The sequence below is a fragment of the Cygnus atratus genome, chromosome 2 (assembly GCF_013377495.2).
Source record: "Cygnus atratus isolate AKBS03 ecotype Queensland, Australia chromosome 2, CAtr_DNAZoo_HiC_assembly, whole genome shotgun sequence".
In the NCBI taxonomy this organism is placed as follows: Eukaryota; Metazoa; Chordata; class Aves; order Anseriformes; family Anatidae; genus Cygnus; species Cygnus atratus.
Genome location: NC_066363.1, coordinates 125,772,927 through 125,799,387, shown reverse-complemented (window position 1 = coordinate 125,799,387; position 26,461 = coordinate 125,772,927). Strand labels below are relative to the sequence as shown.

The following is a 26,461-nucleotide window of genomic DNA, read 5'->3' as shown; positions in this document are numbered from 1 at the left end:
AGTAGCTAAATACTAAGAGACAAAAGCGTTTCCTGAATATATGTGTTTGTCTATGTATACAGCTACGGCTACTTGTATTTGAATCTGCTTATCTGATTCTAGAGTTTATCAGTGACTGATTAAAGTGAGGGTACTTTGGTGTAAGGCACTAATGGCCAATGTACTTGGGCTACGATGTGTAGTCCTTAGTTGTCTAAGTGCTGTATTCTAGGCATTTCTAAAATATTCAAAAGTTGCATCACAAACAATCAGGGATCCAAGCCTACACCAGTTACTTCATGTTCCTAGGAAGTGTGAATTCAGGGGAAAAAAAAAATTAAAACAGCATTTTAAACCAGTAAAAATTATAAATCCTTAGCACTATCCTGGATTTTGGCCTTTTGATAGGGAAGTCTCCTGTGCAGGCAACACCTTTGATGATTAATTTATTTATGCTCTTTCTCTGGATACACAGTACGCGCTGGAAGGTTAGTGTTAGTGGTCTTTTTGGAGAAAAGAGAAAGAAAGTTGCTTAAAAACATAGGAATACACACACACACACACATTTGATTTGTCAGTTTGCGAGTGACGCAAACTTTTGATGTTATTTAACAGCATATATTGAAAGTACACAAATATTTTAATAAGCTAAGAACCGTCTGAAAATTCTGCAGAGTAAAGCTGCATCCTGTTGCATTCCCCCCCTTTTTTTTTTTTTTAAACTTAGTGGAAAAGGTCAATATTGCAGCAGATCCAGATGAAGGTTGTGATGGAAGCTTAATTCCACATTCAAGAGATCTTTATGAAAAACAAAACAACTTTCCACTCACTGTGTGGTAGTTTGAAACATCATCACAGTTTAAAATGAGGTGTTGGGTGAGAAATAGTTTCTGAATCCAGGGCTACTTTAAGGCTTGGTTTAGATTTCACGGAAATAGCAGGATGACTCTTGTCTTTCTGTGTCTTTACTGATAAATAAGCTTACTAGAAATAATTTCAGCAGGGAAATTATTTTACTTGCTGTGTTCTTTTGTATTTTTATTGTGTGTTGGGGATGGAGCAAATCATTGAGGATTTGGGGTCCTGGCTGTGACTGTTTATTCTTCAACTCCGCTTTTAGCAGCAGCAAGTGGGTTGTAATTCTGGGTTTTACTTCAGTTCCCAATCCTGGAAGCACTTAACTGAAACCAGTGACCTCCTGGTCATCCCAGATTTTTAATAATCCTTGCAGCTGCATTAAGCAGTGGATAAACGTGGGAATCGTAGGTGCGTATTTTTGCAAATAATGCTATTTCTGTAAAAAATGTCACTTATGGTATTTGCTGTTAAATCAAAGAGTTAGTGATTTTCAGAGAAGGTATTTAAGTGTATTTATAGAGGGTGAGACTCAGGCTCAGTGCTCGGAATAGAGCGAGCACTGTGCTGGGAGCGTGGCACTGCAGCGTCCCAGCCACAGCAGCCGGCTGCAGAGCCGGGGGACACTGCAACTGCTGCCCCAGCAAATCGCACCTGCCTGGATGGGTGGACAGGGGACCAAGTTACTCTTGCAAGGTAATGCCTGGAATTGCAGAAAAGCTTTTTTGCTTTTTCTTTTTTTCTTTTTCTTCAAATTGCAAGAAGTAGTCCGTTAAGTTTTGTAATAATGAGAGAAAAAAAGGGATTGTAAGGGGATGGCAGAAAATAAATGAGACAGATTGAGAATAATGAAGAAAAAAGCAATTGTAGTAAAATACACGTTAAAGTATTCAGCAAAAACACATACAGAGGTACTTGGCTTCTTTCTGTCCAGTAGTTAAATATTGTTCTTGGTGAGTTGAATTTCATGATTTTTGTCCTTGATGTCCTGAATGCCTCCAAGTTTAACTGAGCTGAGGGGGATTATTTCACAGACAGCACATCCAATGGAAGTTGTACAGGGTGAAAAAAAAATGCCGATTTGAACAAAAAGAATGATAGAGAATGGTCAAAATTATTAGCAGAAAGGAAACTTACTGACTTTGCGTGTTATTAGTTCAGTTTGTTTCTGTTCCTAAATCCATCGTGCTTTTTCAGTCCTTAATTTACTTTTGGTGTTGTGGCAGTGTTGTGGCACTGGCTGCTGTTTCTAAGTTTTCTAAGATCGGACTTCACTCAAAGCTTAAAAAGCTTCAGGAATGTTTTCCTATATTTGGTGTTTTTGAGGGAACACAAAGCTTTCCTCAGAGCCAGCGTCTTCCTGATGCTTCTTTGCCACGGGAACACAGGGCATGTGTCTGCAGCAAATCCTGCAAAGGGCAAGGCACGGTGCTGTAAGTGCTATTACTCCTGAGCGAGTAATTGAGCTTACAGCTTCCCAGCCTCTTCCAGCTTAATCCGCAGGGTCATTTGCCATGTAAGCCTGCTTCCACCAGCGGTAGGAACCGTGAGGCTCAACCCTGTGGGTGTGACGACTGGGGCCCAGGGAGGCACGCTGGGCTGGACCCTGTCCACGCGAAGAGGAGCTGAGCCCTGCTGTAACAAGAGGGCTGTGTGCTGGGGATCTGGGCAAAGCTCTGCTCTTAGATGGCTCGCGCTGAATAAATGTGCTGAGAAAAAGTGCAGCTGTGCTTTTTTAATATGCACTGCAGGAGATTTCAGCAGCCTGATGATATATCGTGCATTAATGTTGAAAAGATAAACACATTTGGAGAGCACAGGAAGGCCTTGTGTTTTTATGTTAGCAGAATGCTTCCTAATGAATAAGAACGTGCTGCTGGCTTCACAGAGCCATATGGCAGCTTTTCTAATTTTAGTTTGGTGCAGATGCATAATTCTCCCTTGTTTTACCTCCTAAAACCTTCCTGAGATGTTGCATAGTTTTTCCTGTAAGACTTGATCTATAGTTTCTGAGTGAAAAATGTATTTGGGAGTCTAATGGCGGCTTTGCTCTGGACAGATGTGTGCTGTGTGATGAAAGAGCAACCTCACTGCATAATCACTTCCCTAAAATAGTAGCTAACTTTATTCATAGGCATAGGATAAGCTGGTCTTAAAATTGATTACTGAAATAGTTGCTGTTTCTTAGACAGTGGTCTTTTGAAAAATGGCTTGGTTTCAGGAAGAAAAAACAACTTGTGTTGAGGCAATGGGAACCAGCTAAGAAATGTGCACGCAGATATTGAGTGCCTTGTGAGCCATGGGCTGCAGCAGCGTGAATTGCACAGCTATGAGGCAGAGCTGCTTTCCCTGTGGTTAACCAAGCATCAGAATAACTTACACGTCCTTCATTGCTTTGCTTCATCACGTGTCATGATCCAAAACCACTCACGTTACCAAATACAAGCTTGCTTTTCTTCGTTTGTTTGTTGTTTTTGTTCTTCGTGTGTGTGTTTTTGTTTTTTTCACTTTTGTATAGCCCTATTCCTGTGGAAAACTGACTGTCCACAACCACCGTCAATATTATTACTTAGCAATCATCATAGACATTATTAAATCTAATATTTACAAAGTTAACGTCAATTAAAACTTAGCAGTTTGCCCAAGTATTATTCTTTCTTTTTTATGTTAACATTACTTTTTAATACTGTATCTGACTTTGTCTTTGGCCAGTTATATACTTTTACAGTTTCCATGATTGTTTGCATTTTGTTTTTGCCAGCAGCTCAGGAGAGGTCAGGAGGATCACACAGCCTAAACCTGTTCACAAACATGAATGAGGCGAGGCAAAAGTAGTTGGCTAATGCATAGAAAAAATGGCAAAGATGAGTTGTTTTCAAGAGAGTTGCACTGTAAAATTTAATTGCATGTTTAAACATTGTATAGCATATACAGTCACTTTCAAGTGATGCTGCTGTTACCGTTGTAAATTATAAGGGTCTTTTTTCATTCATGTGATTTTCTAATGTACAGAACTGAACTTTATAGTACCCCTTACAATAAATCTCTTTGCTTATATTTTTTACCTATTACTATAAAGGGAGAGTATATAATTTTAGATGGGTATGACATTTCAATAGTAATTCCAGAAAATTATGAAGAACATGAATTATATGAGGCATCTGAGAAAACCTGTTTTAAACAGTATTGGATAATAAATTTGCTTCTGCCCACTCCATTTTTTTTTCCTCTTCACCTCTTTCCTCAGCAGTTTGTAGAACATGGGTCCTGCCCTCTGCAATGTTTCACTGACATTTCTCTTTTGCTCCTCTTGTTCTGTGAAGAACCTGAAGTGTTTCTCCTCTGACAAATATGTGTAGATGCAAATTCTCTCTTTCAGAGTACGCTTCATCTTTTCACAGTACTTAAAGGGGCTACTGTTTTGTTCTTACTTTGAAAATGAGTTTTGGTTTTGCAGAGTGTCAAGGGGGAAATATTTCTGTAGCTGATTTCATTAAGGAAGTTGGAGTAGGGCATGGATAAAGACAAAGAGAGCTTTTTGGGTAGTTCTGCCATGCCTGAATACCCACCTGTAGGAAGGGAGGGTTTGAAATACAACCAAGAAGATGTGATGCCCATCAGTAGCACTTCAAAGTCTGCTGTCAGAAATGCAGACAGAGCTGAGAGCCTCAGCTGAGAGGCAACCGAACGATAGTAAATGAGGAAGGCTTCCTATGTTTACATGTAGCAGGAGATTTCAAACTATAGCTTTTGGCTTCTCTTTCACCGATTTAGGAATTTGTGTTAAACTAATGTGATTTCACAAAGGTTTGCTTTCGGAATCTGGAAGGAGATTCAAATAAGGCTTCAGGCATTCCCGCTGATAAATTTGCCAGAAAATGTTTGTGAAGGTTTTGGATTTTTTTTTCACATCTTCCTTCTCTATAATAACACAGAAAAAAAAAAAAAGAAAGAAAAAAAACTAGGAAAATATCCAATTGAAAATATTAATACGTATTTTAGTATATTACTACTTATACAATTGTAAACATATCCACAGTTTAAAGTCTAAATTACACACATCACTAAAATGCTACATAATTGAATGTATATATTCTTTGTAGTATCTCTCTCAAGGGTACTTCTATTTTATTTAAATTTCTTTTGCTCTCTAGGCTAAATTCTTAACTGAGCAGAGCTAATAATTATTTCATGTGCGTGAAGTTTATTCTGCTGTAATTTAGATAAAACACACTTGATCCCTGGTAGCGGCATTCATAAGGATGGATCCTGTTTCTAATTTACACTTCCTCTCTGCTGAAACCCTCGGGGTGGGTGCTGCAGCTCAACCTCCAGCAGAGAAGTCCCTTTGCAGGGGAGCCCCTTGCTGCCCCTCTCTCTTCCTCTACCGACATTAAGGCTGTATTTCTTTCCATACCGAATCTCCACTCTGTTTGTGCTGCCTTGCTCCTGGGATGCCTGGTAATGTTTTCCCGGTGTTTTACAACAGGGGCAGAGTTGGTGCAGCAGGCAGCATGGCCAGACAGTGCCAGATCAGGGAACCAGCTCCCATTCTCCATGTTATGTGGCTGCAGTGGAAAAATAGAGGCCAGGGCTAGTCGCAGGGTAATGCCACCAATCCCCATGGAGCTGGAAAAAGGGTTTCCAAGAGGCTTTGCAAGGTTGGGCCTCTGCAGCTATTTTCCTACCCCTAGCATTCAAAAATCATTCATCTAGTGCAGAAATAATAAACTTTCTGCACTTTTGATTTGTTTGTAGGGCCCCCAGTGAACCTAGAAAAGATAGAAGTAAAAATAGGAAAAGCAAATTTTACATTTTTACACTGCTACTTAACTCCAGAAGCTAGAACTGTTGAGAAAAGCAAAAAATACAAACTTGTGACTAAATACATGAGTATATTCAGCGCTAGAAATTCATGCATCATTTATTTTTTTTCCAACCTTCCTGCAATAAATTTTTGTTCTCAATTAGCCCCACGTGCTGTATTGCTGAAGAAAATATTTGCATTTCAAGTTCTTCCTTGTGCTTGCCACCAGGGCCACACTGCTGACAGTCCTTGCACGCACTGTTCCTGTATGTGCTGATCGAGTCTTCAAGAGGGGCTTTGTACTTCAGTCAAAATTGGCTAATTTATTGCACTGCTGAACGTTATCAGGAGCTGCAGTTTATAACATCAACATAAGTTACCTCTGGACCTGCTTTTATGAGGCTGTCTGAGGCCATGGCTTCCTATACAATGCTGCTTAAATAAATGTGCAGGAACCAGTGGCCTGAATGTGTAGCCTATTCTAAGCTCTCTGGCCACTTAACTTCTTACGCAATTAAGTTACAGATCCAATTATAAAGTCCATCATTTGGTAGCACTTGTGATTTATGATGCTTTTTGTAATGCCTAAACAAATGTTGTAATGTAGTATGTGTTGTCACTGTCACTGATAGATAATATCTAAATAGCATTTTCATATTTTTACATTTGTTATAGCATTTCCTATAGCAAGGGGTGTGTTTGTTGATCATTTAGGGTTGGGACTTCTATGGAAAAGGCTGGTGAAGGGAAAGGAAAATGGGGAAGTCAAATGGTTTTGAGGGACAGCTGATGATACAACAGAAGTGGTCAGGGATCAAAGGGTCAAAACAAAGAAATGGGGAACTGGAGGGGAAAGCAGCCACTTTCAGAGACTAGGTATGAGGCTTAGTGGATCCTTGGTCTGACTTGGTCTTGCAGTTTCTGTGTTAATTACCATTATAGTCGTCAAAACCTTTTTCATTTTTATGTGAGTAAAACCTTGCCTTTCTGTGCATAAAAGAGAGCAGTTGATTTATTTTATTATATTTTATTTTATTTTATGAGAGGTTTTTTTAATATATAGATGTGTTATTGGTGATTTGCCTGAACTCTGTGGCTGTAACAGTTGAAAAAAAAATCTTCAGCAAATCTTCTGTATTATGTGAGAAATAATCAGAAAAAGTCGCCCTTGTAAATCCATAAAACCAGGACTTCATGTGGTGAACATGCTTGCACACCATCGCTGTAGCGCATCTGCTGTCCCTGCAGCTCTGGCGCACGGAGTATAATCCCACGTTCCCTGATAGTCAAGATGCTATCACTGGCTACAGCAGTGAGGGGACGAAAGCAGGAAGATGGTATCCGTACCCATTATAGTAGTTTGCAGTGTGAAACCAGGGATCACTTTATGATACCAGGAACAGATGGGAAACGAGTATCATTGCTGACTTTATTAAAAGCTCAACCCTATTTTTAGAATTCGTTTACAATTTTTAGACTATGTTTTCAGTACTGTATCATCATGTGGTACCAGCTCTGCTACACTGTAATATGTGAAGGACTGTTTTCTACGTATTTTTTTTCCTTACACCTAATCTCTGCCATTTGCCAAAAGAAAAAAGAAGGTGGGGGTGGAATAGAGCGGGGAGGGGAGGCCTACTGCAGTCCTCAGAAATACAGATTCTGGTGAGTTTAAGTGGCAGAGGAAAGGGGGTTATCAATATTTCTAGTGCATTTATTTCTATCAGATTATTTTAATCTAAATGATTTAACCTATCCAATACTCTTAACAGTCCCTTTCCAGAACAGTTTTGTTTCATCATTATTCACAATGGTGTCATATCGTGTACGAACACACTGTAAGAAGGCACCTAAGATTTTCCTGACTCTTTTCTTGTGAAAGCAAGAAATGACAGAAATCCAGGATGAGACAGTCCAAGGGACCAAAGGCTTATTGCCAGCGGGTGGCCACAGATAGGAAAACACCCAGGGGTTCTGAGAAGCAGTTCCTTTGCTTTAATGTCTAAGCACCGTATAATATCATTGACCTTATAACCTCTACCAAGGAAAGAGTTCAGAGGAAATTTGACTGCAGAATTGCAGATCTGCAGACAGTGGAAGATCCTATACATTTGGGTACATTTTAATTTGTACAACTGATACTTTAATTTTCACTAACGGTGAATTTGCAAGAGCATGTTGGTCTACCTGCACATGGTACTTTCATTAATTCCTACAATGAGTCATCTTCTGATTTATCATTGAAGAAGGAACAAATTCCTGTTATAATAATTAAAATGAGATTTCATGTTTATTAAAATAATCTATTGTGTAATATTCAAAGTTTTTTTAAAAAGATTGCAGTATAGACCCAACATTTGCATACTTACTTGAAAAATAATTAATGTTGTTCTGTGTATAGAACTTGTAACAAAAAATTGTTCGTTTCATTAACTTAAAATGTAGAATATGTATTTTATATAGTGTTATTATTATTTTCATTATTTCTTCCTTAAACACAAATGTCATTCACTGAATAGAAAAAATAATATAGTCCATTACCTGATAGGAATTGTAAACCCTCTTGATTTGAAAGTTCCAGGATGTGTGAATGCCCCTTACCTTTGGAGTTGTGTATACTGGGATACTCTATGTTATAATATATTGCAATATGTAACTCCAGAAACCTTAAATCATTCTTGCCTGTAATTTTCAAACACAGCACTTGAAACTGTATGTACTTTTAATTTACTGATAGTTGAAGTGGCAGAGGAAGGGGTTATCAGTATTTCTAGTGTATTTATTTCTATCAAATTGTTTTAATCTGTATGATCTTATTTACTGGTAAATAAGACAGTATGAAAATCATGTGATAGTAAAAATGTGCTCCCAGAGGCCTTGGAACAGAAACGAGCCCACTGTTTCTCAGTATTGTTTCAAGCAGATTGCAGGCTTGTGTTTTTCCTTCTAAATACAGAGATCATGGAAAAGTTGTGCAGCTGTGAGCTTTGCGTGCTGTGTTAGCTCAGTCTCTTCACACGCCTTGATCCTGGCCATTACTCACCGCACCTTTGTAAGGAGTCCCTTGTCTTTGCCCAGAGATATGGTTTGTAGTGTAGCAAAGTGTCTAGCAGAGAAAAAGCAGAAATGATTTCATTTGTGTCTTCAAACTTCACAACCAAGAAGCAAATACACGAGTTATGTTTCTGTTGAGTCATTAAGGGAGGTTTTTTGATCTCATTTACAGTATTGTTGCACTGTAACTGTTTCATAGCTAGTCTCGATACTCCATGATCTCTTACTGTGTCACTTAATGAGCACTGCTCTGTCATTTAATACACAGTTTTCTTTACTGCAGAAAAAGCAGCAGCAGCTAATGAAGATGAAGTGCAAAAGGCAGATGTATCATCTACGGGTCAGAGTGTCATCGACAAGGACGCACTTGGACCAATGATGCTTGAGGTGAAGAGCACAAAATTCCTTTATTTAAGCCATTTCTGTGCCCCTATGGATGAAATAAAGTGAAAAAGTGCAGTTGGAGGTTTCTGTAAAAGAATGGTCAAGCAATACAAGCCACCCTGGCAATTTAGGATTATGGCATTTATGAGTGGGCAGCATATTTCTGTTGGGTTTGGTGTTGAAACTCTCTATCTTTGGGGGGATGAGGGGGGAGACAGAGAAAGAGAGAATTCAGCTGCTTTATTACACAGTCTTGTGTGTCTATATGTGCATGTTTTATTTGTGTTAAACCATGACAGATTTGGAAGAGCTGCTGTACCTTACAATTAACTGACAGATGCAGTAGTGCACACATGAATAATACTTCCTTTAAAATTGTGTGTCATTGCTATACAGATTTAATGATTTATTATTTCAGCATTTCCAGCTTTACTCTTTTCCCTCTAGAATATGTAAGGAATCTAGCAGAGCTTTTCAAGATACATATTTCAGTTTGTTCAGTTAAGGTTTCTGCCTTGATTCTAGCTGTTATTCTGATATCCAAAAAGGCCGCATGATTAAAACCTAGCTTCTAAATGCAGTAATAGTGATGTTTTGTAGGTATTTTATTTGGGATCCTGATGTCGTATGCTACTGTCCTTTGGCGCTACTGCTCTATCTGCATAAACTCACTTGCAAATTGTTTATTCCTGTTCTGGCAGTGGGCTTTACCTGTAAGGAAGAATAAATTTTGCTTCAGACAAAATAAAACACAATCCCTAAATCTAGCTAAAGGAACTAACTTTGGCTGAAAGCATAACTATTCTGTCATTTCTGAATGCTGCAGTAACAGGATGCATGTTGTATCAGTTTTAAGTATTGATGAAAACATAGTTTTCAGTACCATGTATGAAATAAAGGACTCCAAAGGCATACTACTAAACATAAGGAAGATTAGGCAGGTTGGAGTGAAAACATTCTGCTTTGAAAAGCTGGGGTAACAAATTAATTGATTTAATTTAATATTTATTATACATGCTCACTGAATTGAATGTTGTTGTTTTTGCTATCAAAGTTAAACATCCACCTCTTTCACGGCTATGTTAAAACTTATCTTTTAGTTCCTATTAATTTAATTGTAAGGACCTATTTTAGTCACAGGGAAAATAAGGATAAGATTTTTTATTCCTAGCTTGTCTTGGATGATTAGCCACCGCAGCAAACATGACATGTAAAATCACCAGTCTGTTCCGTTATTCCATTTAGTTTATTTTTCCTTCACAGTATGGAAGAAATGAATAGCAATGCATATTAACAATGAACGATTGTGGAACTAAATTAATAAACTGTGGTCCTCTTGCAACAAGAAACTTAAAAGGACTGAAAGTTGTTACAAATTTACTGTGAAAAGACTACAGATACTTTCTTTGTGTCTTTATCTCTTTAAGGAAATGCAATTAAGTTATTTCATCTTTACAAAACCCCTTTATACAACCTCTTAAAAAATCTACCCTTTTTACATTGCCAAATAGTAATAAAAATGGCAATGCTGATGAACGCTTTTTGACTTGATTTGGTTTAGAAACGTAATTGTCTGTTTTTATTAAAGAATAAAACTGAAGAATCCTCAAACTAGCAAGTGTTTCCAGCTGAAGAAAGTGAGTAAAATTCATCATGCAGCTGCCTCTGAGGAATATTTTAACATATTTCTTGGTTAAAGCAGAAAAGTAGATATAGAGGGAGCATAAAAAATAGTCAAGAGAGAGCTGGCAAGAGTTCAGAATGAACACAGATTTATTTTCTGTTCCAATGTATCTTCAAAAATAATATCTGTTCTTGTTTTCTCTTTCAGCATGTTGCCCATTATTTGTTCCCCCATTGTACCAATAGCTCTGAAGACAAGTGTGCAGGCCTTCGTTATTGTTCTAGTTGTTCATTGTGGTGGAATACGTCTGGGAACAGAATTAAGAAATCATTGCAAAAGTGGAAGCTTCTAAGAGATTTAAGTGGCTTGGTGCATTAACTTGCTCAAAAGCCTTCTGCTTACCTAAAATACTATTTTATTATGGCTTTTGCCTCTGAATAGAAAGAAATGGGAGACCGGCCTATAAGGCATGTTCCTCTGTCTGTATTACTCTAAGCTCAGATGACCATTTCTGTGGTCAACCCAAGAAGCAGCTGTGAGGAAGCAGCCCAGAGCTATTCCTTGCCAAATTAAGTTGCTGTAGTAGGAAACAGTAGGGAAAACTGAAGATTATTGTGGGATGCCAGTAACGCTAATAATCTCTTGCCTGCCCTCTCTGCCTTTGAAAGTCTTCTTAGGACTGCGATAAACATCTGCTATGGCTTTGGTTTTGCAATCCCTTTGAATTGATGTAAGCGTGGACTGTGGCCAAACAGAACGGTTCAGCCAAACCCACACCCTTCTGCCAGCTTTAAAAGCCCTGTGGTTCCACAGCAGGCCAGTTCAGGTGACTGATGTGGCTAGCATCTCATTTTTTTTTCTTACATTAGTTTTCAGTCAGCTCATCTCCCTGGTCTAGCTCTTTATATCCTCAGAAATGCTGCTGAGAAGAGGGAGTTGTTGTGGTGTGGAGGGGACTAAACCAAAGAGGCTGTGCTTACATTGGCTTCAAGCAGTGGTGAAACGCAGTTTAACACAGCAATCCATAGCAGAGATGCTGATAGAAATTAACTTGAGAGCCTCAATTAATTGAATCTTGTAAATTGTTCTTAGTTAAACTAAATACTAGTCACCAGGAAAATGGCATGGATGTCCTGAAAGCACATGGGAAGGAGAGAGCTTGCTGCAGTAATTGAATTAGCAGGAGGAACCAAGAATGATCAGAAACAAGAAGAAGCAGTGATAAGAAAGAAAGAGAGAGAGAGAGAGAGAGAAAGGAAGAAAAAGAAAGAAAGAAAGAGGAAGGAAGGAAGGAGGAAAGAAAAAAGAGAAGAGAAAAAAGAAAAGAAAAGAAAAGAAAAGAAAAGAAAAGAAAGAAAAGAAAAGAAAAGAAAAGAAAAGAAAAACCAGGGATTAGAATTTGTGATAATTAACAGGAGAAAAATGATCTAGATTATCTTTGTTTAAAGGCAGTCATGAAAAGTATGTTCTTGTGCATTTATTTATGCTTTTATTATTTTGTAATTTACAAACAGCGCACACAGAGCATTTGGCAATCATTAGCTCAGGCACTCTGCTCTTACGCTGTGCGTCCACCACTGCTCCCTGGAACAGCAATGGTACCTGATTTAGCCTGGGGAGGACTCCTGGGGACTGTGGGGTCCCACCTCCCACGCAGAGCAGGTCCCAAGCAGTTGGCCCGGGGTTGAGGCCAGCCCCGTTTTGAATGTCTCCAGGGAAGGAAATTTCACAGCTTCTTTGGGCAGCCCCTTCCCACATGTGACCACCTTCATGGCAATTTTTTTTTTTTTAAACGTAGATCTCCATGAAGTTTCCTGAGGTGCAGCCTGTGGCTGTTCTGTCTTGTCCTTCCCCTGTGAACCTCTCTTTATGCCCCTGGTAGGTGGCCGAGGAGAGAAATACCATCTCTGCTTGGCCTCCACTTTTGCACCGTCTGGGTCTGCCAACTGCTCAGTAGTGCACAGCATTTTTAATATGTATCTGTAGCCTGAGTCCTTGACAACTGCCTGTTAACACCAACATGTAAGTCGCATTGAACTTGTTTGGTCGTATCAAAAAATGCCACGTGCCTGTATATGCTTGCTGTGGCAGCTTCTCCTTGTTAAGCTGTTTTGCAGGGAGCTGAGTTCAGGCTTAGTATGGATCCATTCGCTTTTAAATCTGTTAAATCATGTGTTACCAGTTTTTCTGATTTGCCTCTGTTCCTGGAGGCACAATATAGTAGGTTCTGGTTTGCGACTGAAATGCAAACTAACAACTGTTTCAGTGATTTCCCACCACCCTTTGGAGAGAGGTGAATAAATCAGGCAAAGCTGCAGAAGTCTGCAGGGGTTAATTCTGAACTGAAAGGTTAGATCAAAAGCTTTGGTGCTTCAAGTTTAAATCCTCCTTATCTGCTCATATGACATACAGTCAGAGGGATGTACTCTGAAATATTTCTAGCTTGCACAATCATGCTTGCATCTTAAGAAAAAGAAAGTTTGCATGAGAAGTTTTACTGATGCTCAGATTTTTACTTTATGCTGATCACGTAGAAGTAATGTAATATTTGGCTTAGGTTTCAGATAGCATACAGCGGGTATCTGAAAGAATCCTTTAGCCATGTTGTCTCTGTCACAAGAGATAATAGGGGAAACCATCAGCATAATTTAAGAAATGCCTAATTTAAATACTTCCTTGCAAAAGTTGTAAATCCTTTAGAATACCATGGAGCTGAGATGAAAAGGTGAAATTAAACTGGTGTCAAATAAGGAAATGAAAACAGCCCTGTGAGCAGGGACTAAAGCTGCAGGATCCTCTGCACACCTCGCTGCTGCCCTGCTTGCTGCCTGCCCTCAGCCTTAGGGAAGGCTGGGCTGCCTTTTCCTTCCCTCCTTTATAACCCTGAGGTTCTCACGTTCCTGGCTGCATGGGGTCAAGATGCGTCGCTGGGGATGCAGAGAGAGCCTTTCTTGTAGCAAATCTTACAATGTTTTCCTGGGCTCCAGGATCAATCTCCCTGTGGTAAAAGGAGGAGTGAACAGGCTCTGTGTTTAGCAGAACTGCCTTCTAGTCCAGGTTTCCTGCTTCATAGGCAGGCAGATAGGTAGCAGCCTCTTCCCTTTTCAAAAATTATTACTGTTATTGTTGTTGGTGCTGGATTTTTATGTTTGTTTCCATCTATGGATTTCATCATTTTGCAAGGTGTGCATCTTTCTGTGCTTTTAACCTGGTTTGATATAAGTAAGATATGATGTTCAATATGAATTGTGGACTTTGCTATGACAAGAATATAAGAACTGGAATGGATGCAGAAAGATTCAGAAATAACTTCTGAAGTGTGAATTTATTTATTGGATATCTTTTTTTTTTCTCCCCCCATCGCCTTTTTGTTTTTCCCCTCAGGCCCTGGATGGGTTCTTCTTCGTGGTGAACCCAGAAGGCAATGTTATGTTTGTTTCTGAGAATGTGACACAGTACCTAAGGTACAACCAAGAAGAGCTGATGAACACAAGCATATATAGCATCCTGCATGTAGGGGACCACAATGAATTTGTCAAAATCCTGCTGCCAAAATCTTTAGGTATATATGTTTTCCTCTTACACCTTTATTTATTTAACTTTGGTTTCATAAATCAGCATTTCCATAACTTTAGTTAAAGCCCTTCCACTGCTTATGGTTTCATCATATTCTATTTATTTTTAATGCATTATATCAGCTGTATGAATGATTTATATTTTTCTGAAAAGCATCCTCCACTTTTCAGTCTTGCCTTATTTGTTAACTGATATTTTAAATGGATCTTTAGAGTGAATCACTAAAAGACAGCATTTAGCTCTGTTAGCTGTCAGTCTTCTAGGCTGGTTATTCTAAAAATGTCTAAAAAAGAGGGGGATATCTTATGCAAAATCAGAAAGCTCCTTATGCTATTTTTTTTCAGTGTTTTTTGTCTTACCAATATTTACCCTTCTCTTTCAAAAAACATTTTAGTTGCAGCCATTTTTTCATTCATATTAATACTGGTTTTAAAGTCATTATTTTTAGAAGAGGTGCAAAGAAAACGAGAGTCAATACAGAACTCCACATTTACTCACAGCAGTTTAAAAAGTATTATGTAATTCACTTTAGCATTTTATGACTTTGTGTATAAACCCCTGAAGAATTGAAAATGTAACACTTTTAATGGCTAAGCCCCATAAATTACTGCCTTTATTGCATTTTATGACTGAAGAGGGCAAGTGAAGAGTATTTTAAATATGACCCTTTTATTTCTTTATGTGGTGTTACATTAATTTGCTCTGACTGATGTCCACTACCTATATTTGTGCATGGCAGGATTTTGTTTCCTTTATTACTTATCTTAAGCACTGTGTTAGGGTTTAGTTTTATCCACCCAGGTCATTGTCATCCCTTCAGTCTTTCCCATTGCAGCTGGGACTCTGTGTTTCAATATATTCCTGATCGCATTGCTTTTTGTTTTATAAAATCCATATCAGTTTATTATCTTTCTATTTCTAATCTGGACACAGACTTTTATACACTGTTGTTGTCTCTTTTGTATTAATCAGTTTTTAATTCAATGGACAGATTCTACATATTGCCTTTTTTCTTCTAGGCACATAAGTTAACCTATCTCTACCCAGTAGGGTTTTCACTGTACTCCATCACCTTTACATAAAACCAATATTTAGAATTTTACTCTGCTTTTCTACTGCTGCCATTGTAAGTTGCTTAAAAAAGACACAGTGGCTGAACAAATTAGACATCAATGTTTTTAAAACATAGAATGTTACAAATTACCTTGTTATGTGCTGGTTTGGGCTCTAATATTAAAAATAGATCATTATTAAATTAGCTTGATTTCTGATCAGTTTGCAAAGCACTTTGGTTAATTTCCCATGGATGAGCTGTAGAAATGATTGCTACCAGATTTATCTCACTGTATGATCTTTGCTTTGTTCAGTGAATGGGGGATCTTGGTCTGGTGACACTCCTAGGCGTAACAGCCATACCTTTAATTGTCGGATGCTGGTAAAACCTCTTGCTGATTCTGAAGAAGGCCATGATAACCAGGAAGCACATCAGAAATATGAAACTATGCAGTGCTTTGCTGTTTCTCAACCAAATTCCTTCAAGGAGGACGGTGAAGGTAATTACCACTTTCTGTTTGTATTATTACTTTCTCTTTCCATGCTATCTCAAATAGTTACAGGATGGCAGTTCTGGTATGGTTGATAAAATGGCCTCTGATTTCTGAAAAAATAAAAAGGTGTAAGGTGGAAGTTTTCCCTTTTTCATTTAACTGTAGAAGTTTGTTTTCATGTTGGATTATGAATACATTCACTAACATATACCCAGTTTGTTCTGTTATGATGGTTTGAGAGTAACTCCATTTACATTAATGAGATATCCTGATTTTATACCCCTGTAATTGTAAGAAGAATGTCACAGACTGGGAGAAAAGTTTAAATTGGCAATCTGAGTTCTCAAAACGCAAAGACAATTGTGATTCACCATTTCCTTTACCATTTTACTACTTCAGCAGGTAAATTTCCTTAGATTGTATTTCAAGCATTTAGATAAGTAAAAATGGTTTATTATGAAGCTGCTTCCCCAGGGACGGCAAGCATTTGGGTCATGTTTAAGAAATGTGGCTTAGAAGGTACAAAGCAGTGAATGTTGAAGAAACTTGATCTCTGTGCATGCACTGTATTCCTTTTTATTATTTATCTTTCAAGAGGTTGAGCTACTACAGGTATACGCATAAACACATGCCAATAACTATGGGTCATGGTGGAGTCCTCGAATAATTTTTCTTCTTTGAAAGAAAACAAACACACCTCTCCTGTGATGTTTAATGTTATAGGAAATAGTGAAGATGTAAAACCACTGAGTTCTATGTATCCTTTTATTGGTATGAAGTATTATTTTTGGTCCAAAAAGAATTAAACAGTGTACTAAAAATATTTCTGAATTATTTTTGGAAACAAAACCTTCCTTATCTATACAAATTACTAAAGTAACATTTTTGTTTAAGATTTGCAGTCTTGCTTGATTTGTGTTGCAAGAAGAGCTCCAATGAAGGAAAGACCACTTCTTCCTTCATCAGAGAGCTTTACTACTCGCCAGGATCTACAAGGTATTGTGAAAGACTTTTTTTTTTTAATACCTTTGTTGGGTTTTGTTTGTTTGCTTGTTTCCCCAAGGGGGAAATTGCTGTAACAACTGTTTTATCTAATCTCAGGCAAAATAACTTCACTGGACACAAGTAGCATGAGAGCAGCTATGAAACCTGGCTGGGAGGATTTGGTAAGAAGATGTATTCAGAGGTTCCATTCGCAGCATGAGGGAGAAATATCTTTTGCCAAGAGGCATCACCAGGAAGGTTAGGTTTCATATTTTTAGCACTTTCTATATTTAAACTGTTTGTCATTTGTATCTATTGGTTGTGTTCTCTTTGTTATGTCTACATGGAACACTTACAGACTACTGACAATCACTTTTTTAAGCTGATTTCCCTAACGCACTGATGGGTCTCTCTAGAGAGGTTTTACACCATTCTCCCTGTTTGTTCTAGCCTTCTTGTTATAACTGTGCTTTATTGGAGGTTGCTTTAAATCTTGAAATTACTGCAGTTATTTTAGAAAGCAAGACCTCTGCATGTTGTCTCCCCATACGTTCATTACACAGTATTCTTCAGAATCTCAGCTTACACATTGAGTTCATTGACCTGCATTCCATTTCTCTGCAAAAAGAATGGACTTTTACTGTCACATTTCCTGTGAGAAACACTCTCTGTGAATTATCAAAGATGCAGCACTCATGCTATCAGCAACCCTACATTGTTGTACCGTATCTAGCAGATAAGTGTTATAGGATTCACCACAAGCACTTCTACTCAGTCAAGATTATGGAAGGTAAGCTGTAGGAAACTACTGCATTGTGAAAGGTTCCCTATGAGGTTTTTGTGGTAGTGACTGGGTGGGGATTTTTCTTTTCATTAACCCCTGTTACTGTTAATTCTAATAAAACAGGTCCAAATTACTAAAAACAAATAACCCTTTATAAACCACTGGAAAGTACTTTCAAAATCAATTGAGAGTAACCAGAACATTTCCAGTGAAGGAGCATTGGTCTTTGGTTCATATTTGTAGAACAGGATTTACAGGTGGTTGTAACAGCCATTAAACAACTGGCATGCTGTCTGGGATACTAAATTGTAGTTGGAGTCTCAAAGGATTCCACCAAATATACATACAAGCACACACACCCCTTTAATCATGCAGTTTTCGTTCAATATTTGTTAATATGTTTTTAATTCTTTAATATATCCTGCCGTCGTGAAACCTTCATGTTGAGACTTTGGGGGCACAAAAATACTGTGGTATTTAATATAACAGCTTTTGGGGTATATACAGGAGGAGTGCTAAAAGCTCACAAACTTATGCTGTGATTTCAGACAGCTGAAAGAGGGTAGTATGCAATTCAAGTTGCAGTAGGGATTTAGAGAGAGAGCAGTTTCAGGTAAGGATCATTCTGCACAGGTGTGATTTAGGTGTTTCTGTTGTGGCATCCAGCCATGTGTTACTTCAGTCCTCTTCAACGGATTCCTGACCAAATTAGCAGCTCTTACACTCAGTGCTGAGGTTTGAGTGCCTCTTCTCTCAGCTATGTGTGAACTGATAAAAATATACATGTTTGGGGGTTTTAACTGTATCATTTTGCAGGAGAGGCTTAGGATAGTCATATAAACTGTGAAGTTGGTTGAAATGAGGGGGCTTTTCTTGTGGAAGTGAAGAGAGTAAGTGATAAGAGGATGAGGAAAAACCTGTGGAATTGCTTTGCTGCAAAGGATCCAGTACTAGAGATGAATAATGGCTGAAATGTTTCCATCCTGTAGTATGGAGAAGAAAAACAAGGCATATCTTGAGCAGTAGCATCTTTGCATTTGACAGAGGAACCCCTTGCATTTTTTCAGTCACTTAGGTTTTTATTATGGTTTGGGAATAGAAGCAAATTAAGTAGAAGTCTCCTACATGTAATGCGGTGATACAGTGGGAAAAAAATGGCATTAGCTTGACAAACAAAAAACAACAACAACAAAAAAATCTTTTGAATTAACTCTCCATATAAAGTGCAGAATATATGGCAAGTTTTTATTGGCCACAGTCAGAAAAATAGCATTTCCTCAAGAGGAATACGGAAACATTCTTGTTTGCTTAAAGAATTAGTTTGGAAAATGATTTAAGTAGAGATTTCACTTGTATCCTGTTGGCATTGAGTATTGGAATTTCCTGATGTGGTATATGCTAAAGTTAAGAGCTTTGGACCTTCTGGTGCCCAAAGGTTAAACTGAAACAATGACATACCTAACAGTGAAATTTCGCTTTGTATTGTTTCACAGTTGTAGGTTTTTGTTTTTCTTTACATTTTTACTCTGAAAACCCCCTCTGGTTGTTTAAATTGTGCTTCCTGTTTTCTCACTGCCTAAATAATACTTTAAAACCTTGCAGAACAATATATAACAGTGGGGGGACAGGGAAGGAAAGCAATCATAGCCAGTCCTGCAAGTCTAAAAATCTGGTAGCTCAGTAGTGGAGGCTGTCTAATAAAGCCACGCTTGGAAAACAGTCATTTCATTATTACAGGAAAAAAATAACATAAACAAACAAGAAAAGGCAACAAAATGAAGATCAGATGATAATATTAATTAAAAAAAAAAAAAGAAAAAGAGGAAACATGAAAAATAAAAGTATTTGTAGTGTTTTATTTCTATTTCTTCCCCTAAACAATTACATGGACATTCTGAAATGAAGTATTTGCCTCCTGCCATACCTTCAGTCCTAATGTAATAGCCTTTGGACTTTGCAAATGTTCAGGCTTGTTTCACTCATGGCAAGGTTTCAACAGTACAATCAATGTTTGAAGATTAGCTTTTTCCTAACATGATTTTCCATTTTAATGAAAGAAATGTTGCTGGGGGTTACAGGAGTTAAATAACTCGATTTGGTGAAGTTCAGATTTATGCTGAGAAATTAAGGGCTGCAGAATATGTGCAGTGAAATAAGCCCCAAACCTGACATGCAGTCACATCTAATACTGGAGGAAGGTAGCACAGACACAGTTTTAGTTTAGGTAATTTGTTTGAGCTGTATATTTTTGTATTTGTTCTTTAAAAAGTAGTAATTTGTTACTCCAGCTGTTCTTATTTCTAATTGTTTCTACGTAAGAGATTTATGTACTTTTTAAATTAAAGAATTATTGAGAGTAACTGTTATAAGATAGTTTAAGCAAGCAATAAGGAGTAGAAGGTAGACACTAATGGAAAAAGATGATCTAGAAACTAAAGGCATTTATATTAATCATCTTGATGTAGGTGATACAGATGAAAAATGCATGAGCAACAAAAGGAGTTAGATGAAAAGTGATATGGACATCAAGGGCTTCTTGACCCATTCCTGAAATAATTTGTATTTCATAATATCTGCCCTATTATTGCTGTCACTCCTCATAAGTTTTCTTTTGATCACCCTACAGTATGTGAGTTCCTTTATTTTATATGCATCATCACCTCTATTTATTTCCAAAATTATTCTTCTGTTTTTCTGAAAAATTGCGCTGTGTCTGTGGTATCAGTGCTGATGGATTTAGAACATCAGACACTGAGTGACTAAGCTATCTGTATTAGAGTTTCTCATTAATTCTGTTGTTTTGCTTGCTTGCAGTGCTGAGGCAGGGACTAGCGTTCAGTCCTGTTTATCGGTTTTCCTTGTCTGATGGCACTATAGTTTCTGCCCAAACGAAGAGCAAGCTCATCCGTTCCCAGACTACTAGTGAACCTCAGCTTGTCATCTCCCTGCATATGCTTCACAGGTAATTCTTACCAGCTCTTTCTCCCCCTGCAGAGCGTGGGTGGAACAAAAGTACAAAGTTGCCAAAGCAAATAGATTGGTTTAGGCTGATGGACATTTCAGTTGACCTAGAACTGATAGCATGAAAACAAAATAATTTTTTTAATCAATGCTTACCACAGGAAAAGACTTATTTCAGTACTACAGCAGGAAAATATTTCAGTATTACAAGCAGCATGCTGGATTTTCACATCAAGATCTTCCATTAAACATACAAAATTTTCTTTAATCTCACGTTCCTAATTTCAGTATTTTAATTTCCTGTATTTTTCATAGTAGGCACAAGAAATTTTCTGGATGTAATTAAATCTCAAAAACTTTGGTGGATTAAATTCCTGTAGTTCAGAATCAGTTAGATGTTGGGCTTGGGTCTCTTTAATGAATATATTATGACTATTAAAACTGCATTTTAGACAAACTGCATACTTTAACTCCTTGTCTCCCTTCATTCCTTCTCTTTTCTGGTACACGCATACAATTCTGTGAAATGCCACCACTATCAGTTAAAATAAATAAGAAAAAATAAAAACAAAAAGCACAGGCAATAATATGTTAAAGTCAAGGATAAGTAATCACAGACCTCAGAATTTCAATGTAAAATTAGGTTATTGCATGTACCAGTACACTTGTGTCAGATTTTATTTCAATTTTATTTGCTGATTATAATTGCAATGCTGTTTCCCTATATCCACACTATCAATTTTTTTAAAAGGAAGAAAACATTTCTAAACATAATTAAAACTGAAACCATTTTACAGAGGTTGTATATTTGGAAAATCGAAAGCTGCCTGAAATTTGTTTAGTCTGGATTAGTGAAAATATATGATATTTCATGAAGTGCTAAATTTGAAGTTTAAAAATGCACTAGTAAGTTAAAACTTATACTTACAAATAAAATAGACTTGCTTGTACTTTTTTTTTTTTTTTAGCAGAGCACTGATAATATCTAAATTGTAGTAAGGTTTTAAAAATCCACCTCTCTATTTACCGTTAACGTTGTTCATCTGTGCCTTTATACCTAAGCTAACAAATACAGAGTAACAAGCTCCACTACTTTGTGTGCTTCAGTTCTTCCACTTGTCATGCTTTAGCAAAATGGGAAGCTTTATCTGCACTTACCTTGTGCAAGTAGGAATGTTTTTAATCTAATCGAAAATATATGTTAGGAATGTTCCATTAGCATTTGTTTTTGGAAGTCCAGAGTTGATTTGATTTTTCTCAGAACCTAATTTTTTTTCTTCCTAATCTACTTGACTATGGCTCTTTTATAGCTTTTAGCATTTGGGAATATGCCTTATTTTTCTGATTTAAGTTTTAGCACAGAAGTAAAAAGTATATTGCATCCTTCCATACACTGATTAAAATCTCCTGAGGAAAAGAGAAGTGATCTCTAGCTGCTCTCGCAAGATTTTTTTCTGTGCATATATGCCTCTTTGTTTCTTCCATCTTACAGCCTTCAGCTCTAAGATCTGAGTTTCAGCTTGTATATGTATGGTGGTTTTCTTCTCTTTTTCTAACTGTCTGTGCAGGACTGGATTGCTAACAGATTATTCCCATTCTGGAGTAGTATCCAGTAGTTCTCTTGGCTCACATAGTTTTTTGGAGCATCATCAAAATACTCTGGCAGTATAGGAATGTGACTTTTTAAACTTTCTTTTGGCTATGAGCTTGGTGGACAAATAGCCCAATCCACTCTTGTGGTGGGGCTAGATCATAGACTTTCAAAGCTCCACTGAACAGCTGTCTACAGCTGTCTTGTAAAACACACATTTGTTGGGGTTTAAGATGTTTAAGATGAGATTTCTCTGTTATGAAAGTTAGCTCTTGCCGAATTGTAGAGGAAAGACATACATTAAAGGGAGAGAGTCTGAAATTATAACCTATCTGCATTTCTAATGACTGTCATTTAGATGAGGTCTAATTTTGTTTTTCCTCTATTCTACTGATTTGTTAATGAGCTACTGAAAAACCATACTGTTAATGCTCAGCCATGTTGGTAGTTGCATATCACTTTTGTCAAATTGTCAATTTGTTTTTAATCGTAGGTTTGTTGTGTTATTTTAAAGTGAGGTTTGGGGTTTTGCTTCTTTTTCTGTAATGTAATTGCAAGTTGGCCACTGTCATTTTAGCTAATGGGTTGTTTTTCTTCCCCTTGCCACATAGAGAGCAGAATGTCTGTGGAATGAATCAGGATTTGACTGGACAAGGAATGGGAAAGATATTGAACCCCATTAGCTCCAGCAGCCCTGCCCATCAGGCCATGTGCAGTGGGAACCCAGGTCAGGATATGACCATCAGTAGCAATATAAATTTTGCCATAAATGGCCCAAAGGAACAAATGGGCATGCCAGCAGGCAGGTTTGGTGGTTCAGGGGGAATGAACCATGTGTCAAGCATACAAGCATCCACTCCTCAGGGTAGTAACTATGCACTAAAAATGAATAGCCCCTCACAAAGCAGCCCCGGCATGAACCCAGGGCAGCCAAACTCAATGCTTTCCCCAAGGCATCGTGTGAGCCCTGGAGTGGCAGGCAGTCCTCGAATCCCACCTAGTCAGTTCTCCCCTGCAGGAAGCTTGCATTCGCCCGTGGGAGTTTGCAGCAGCACAGGAAATAGCCATAACTACACCAACAGTTCCCTGAATGCACTTCAGGCCCTCAGTGAGGGCCATGGAGTTTCTCTAGGATCATCGTTGGCTTCACCTGACCTAAAAATGGGAAATTTACAAAATTCCCCTGTGAATATGAATCCTCCTCAGCTAAGCAAGATGGGAAGCCTGGACTCTAAAGACTGCTTTGGACTCTATGGGGAGCAATCGGAAGGTACAACTGGACAAGCAGAGAGCAGCTGCCATTCAGGAGAACAGAAGGATAACAGTGAGAGCAGCATGCCACCGGTTGTCAGTGGCGAGAGACCTGATGGACAGAATAAGCTGCATGACGGGAAAAGCCAGACAAAGCTCTTACAGTTGCTGACCACCAAATCGGATCAGATGGAGCCTTCGCCTTTGTCCAGTACCATGGGAGATGTCAACAAGGACTCCACGGGAGGGTTGCCTGGGTCTGGTTCGGCACATGGAACCTCGCTCAAGGAGAAGCATAAAATTTTGCACAGACTATTGCAGGACAGTAGTTCTCCTGTAGATTTGGCCAAGCTCACAGCAGAGGCCACAGGAAAAGAACTGAACCAGGAGTCCAGTAGCACAGCTCCTGGTTCAGAGGTGACTGTTAAACAGGAGCCAGCGAGTCCTAAGAAGAATAATAATGCACTACTTCGCTACTTGCTAGATAAAGATGATACTAAAGATATTGGTTTACCAGACATACCCCCAAAACTGGAGAGGTTGGACAGTAAGACGGACCCTTCAGGTAGCACAAAGTTGATAGCTATGAGGACGGAAAAAGAAGAGATAAGCTTTGAGCCTAATGAACAGGTAAGCAAATCTTTGCGTTGTGTGTAAATCAGGTGTTCATGGTCTGTGTTCCTTCTATCTTATTTTTTTTCCAGACTTCCTCTGGCAGCAATTTCTTGACATTCAAGGCTGTTGATAAGCAAACTGCTACCTGTCTTTTGAAATCTGATCTTCACTTCATTTTCCAATTTATGTTAATAAGTTGTGGTCATCACTCTGACTAAAAGAGCAGACCAGTTGTGTGATTGACAGACCATGCCTGGGAGGAGATGGATGACACAGGCACTGAAAACTGGGCAACTTTTCCCAGCTGGTAGTCATACGAAGAGAAAATACTGGCAATTGTTGGTTGATGCTAAATTATTGACAGCTTTTCCCACAGGCTGTTGTTGAACAGCTAGATGTGCTTGTGGCCAAGCCCAGCGTAATAACTACACATCTCCCATGCAAAGCAGGGAGCTGTTTGAAAGGGCTGGTACCACCTTCGTATTCCTGGTCTTTGTACGATAGTTGACCTGCAAATTAAAATCAAATCAAATAGGCTTCCCTTGTTTCTATGCCAATTTTTTTGTGGTGGTGATGGTGGTGTGTTTTGTTTACTTAAGAAGTTTTATATTCAACCCCAGCCCCCGTGGATGGTTAGTTGTTCAGTGCCAGTATCATGTCTCTCAGTATATTTCATGTTGCTTCCAGAATTTTTTAGGGTTCTGTGCAAGATTTCTTGCTACTGTGCCAACCAACATAATAATAAACTGTATGTCGTTAGGGCCTGTTCTAAAATGTGTCATCTCATAGCCCGTGCAGACTTCACTTCCAAAAAGCACCATGTTCACGTCACCAGGAATGCTCCCGTTTCAGAGCTTTGCAGGGAAAAGTGACGCTGCAGAAGCAATTTGCCACTTCAGTATTGCTGTTTTATTTATAAAACGGGTAATTAGAATACCAATTTTAGTATAAGGCATTTTCTGGGGAGTTTATAACTAGATAGAATTAATGTTCCTTAGCTTTGTCCTACACTATCAACTCCCAGTTGGTCATTAATCCCTAGGCAGTGCCCCGTGCATGAATCCTTCGTTCTTAAATCATGATCAGATCACACACTGTGTAAACGTTTCATGACTCTCATTCGTGGACACATCCTTCACTTTTAAAATATTATGTATTTTTAATGTGCGGAATAGGTCTGGGCTTGGACATTTTTGTGAATATATTTTATTTTTATTATTTGTGTATATAAATATGTAATTGTTAATATTTTCTATATTGCATCTTGAGGCTGAGGAGGGATATACGAAACTTTCTTAGCCCTATATCACAGCATTGGATTTTCTGGGGTGTTTTTGTTTGCTTGTTTGGTTGGTTTTGTTTGTTTTTACTTTTCCCTTGCAGCAGTCTCTAACCAGTGGGCAGTTCTTTCAACAATGCTCGTAATCACAAAACATAAAGGCCAAACATGCCACTGCAGTGTGGACGAAGCATTGTTAAAATTTTAGTTATCCAAGCATTCTCTAAGGTTGCTTTAATTCTTCCTTTTCTATAGAATTTAACAGGTATTGCCATTATGTAGGAGCAATTGTGGTTTTTAAATTCTTCCTATGCTTTAGGGGGAAACTGAGTCAAATTACAGTAATTTCTGCAGGGATTAATCCTCAAGCCTGGATATTAATTTAGTTCTGAATACAGCTAGTATTTTGTTGCTGCCTGCAGAGGGAGGGCACAGCTTTTCAGTGAGAATTTATACTTTGCTAGGCTAGAAAAAAGTGATATCAAGAAATTCACAGCTAAACTGGCTAGAATAAGCTTTTGAGACAGTCCTTAGTGTCTGATACTGCACGAGAAGGTAGAATTTAGTAGTCACCAAAAAAATTACTTCTATGTAAGTAATTGAGAAGATCAAAATCATGGCCTTCAGAAGGTTTACTCTCCAAAAAATAAAAATTTTTAAAGAATTACAATCTTCTCTTTCATGATCTCTGTAGAGTAGACCAAAAATAGCTTAGCTGTGAACCCATTCATAATGGGCAGCTTTTATCCCCTCCGGAAAGTAGCTATCTACAATTTAGTTTAAGCTAGTCCTACAAGCTTCTCTTATGGCTGGTGAAAAAGTACATAAATACTTGGTGGGGCAGCATTATGTTTTCCTGATAGGCATTTAAAACAGTGAAGGTAAGCTGCTGTCTAGTGACGTTTCTATTGACTACTGGTAGCCTAGACAGCTGGTTTAAATGAGCTGCCTTACTTTTTAGTGACCAAAGACAGGCAGGTTGTGTCTCACCCTAAATGTAAACGGGTAACTATAAAGACTAACTTTAAAGAAAGAGGCTTCAGTTTCTTCAAGTATTGCCAACCTCAAACATTTGAAAACCGGGTCCCCAACTTTACAAACTTTTTAAAATGAATAGTCTGTTCATTTTTTATTTTTAGACTTCGTGTTTCTGAGGTCGAGGGAGGGATT

The 26,461-nt window shown here is 38.1% G+C and overlaps 1 protein-coding gene across 1 annotated transcript in view; it reads left to right on the top strand.

The window, feature by feature from the left end:
• Window positions 1-26,461, top strand: part of NCOA2 (nuclear receptor coactivator 2) — a 198,722-nt gene that overhangs the window by 130,834 nt on the left and 41,427 nt on the right. The window contains 7 exon segments of the mRNA XM_050708727.1: window positions 8,979-9,082; window positions 14,088-14,265; window positions 15,647-15,832; window positions 16,721-16,822; window positions 16,928-17,068; window positions 20,409-20,556; window positions 22,758-24,027. Coding sequence (XP_050564684.1) covers window positions 8,979-9,082; window positions 14,088-14,265; window positions 15,647-15,832; window positions 16,721-16,822; window positions 16,928-17,068; window positions 20,409-20,556; window positions 22,758-24,027 — 2,129 coding nt within the window.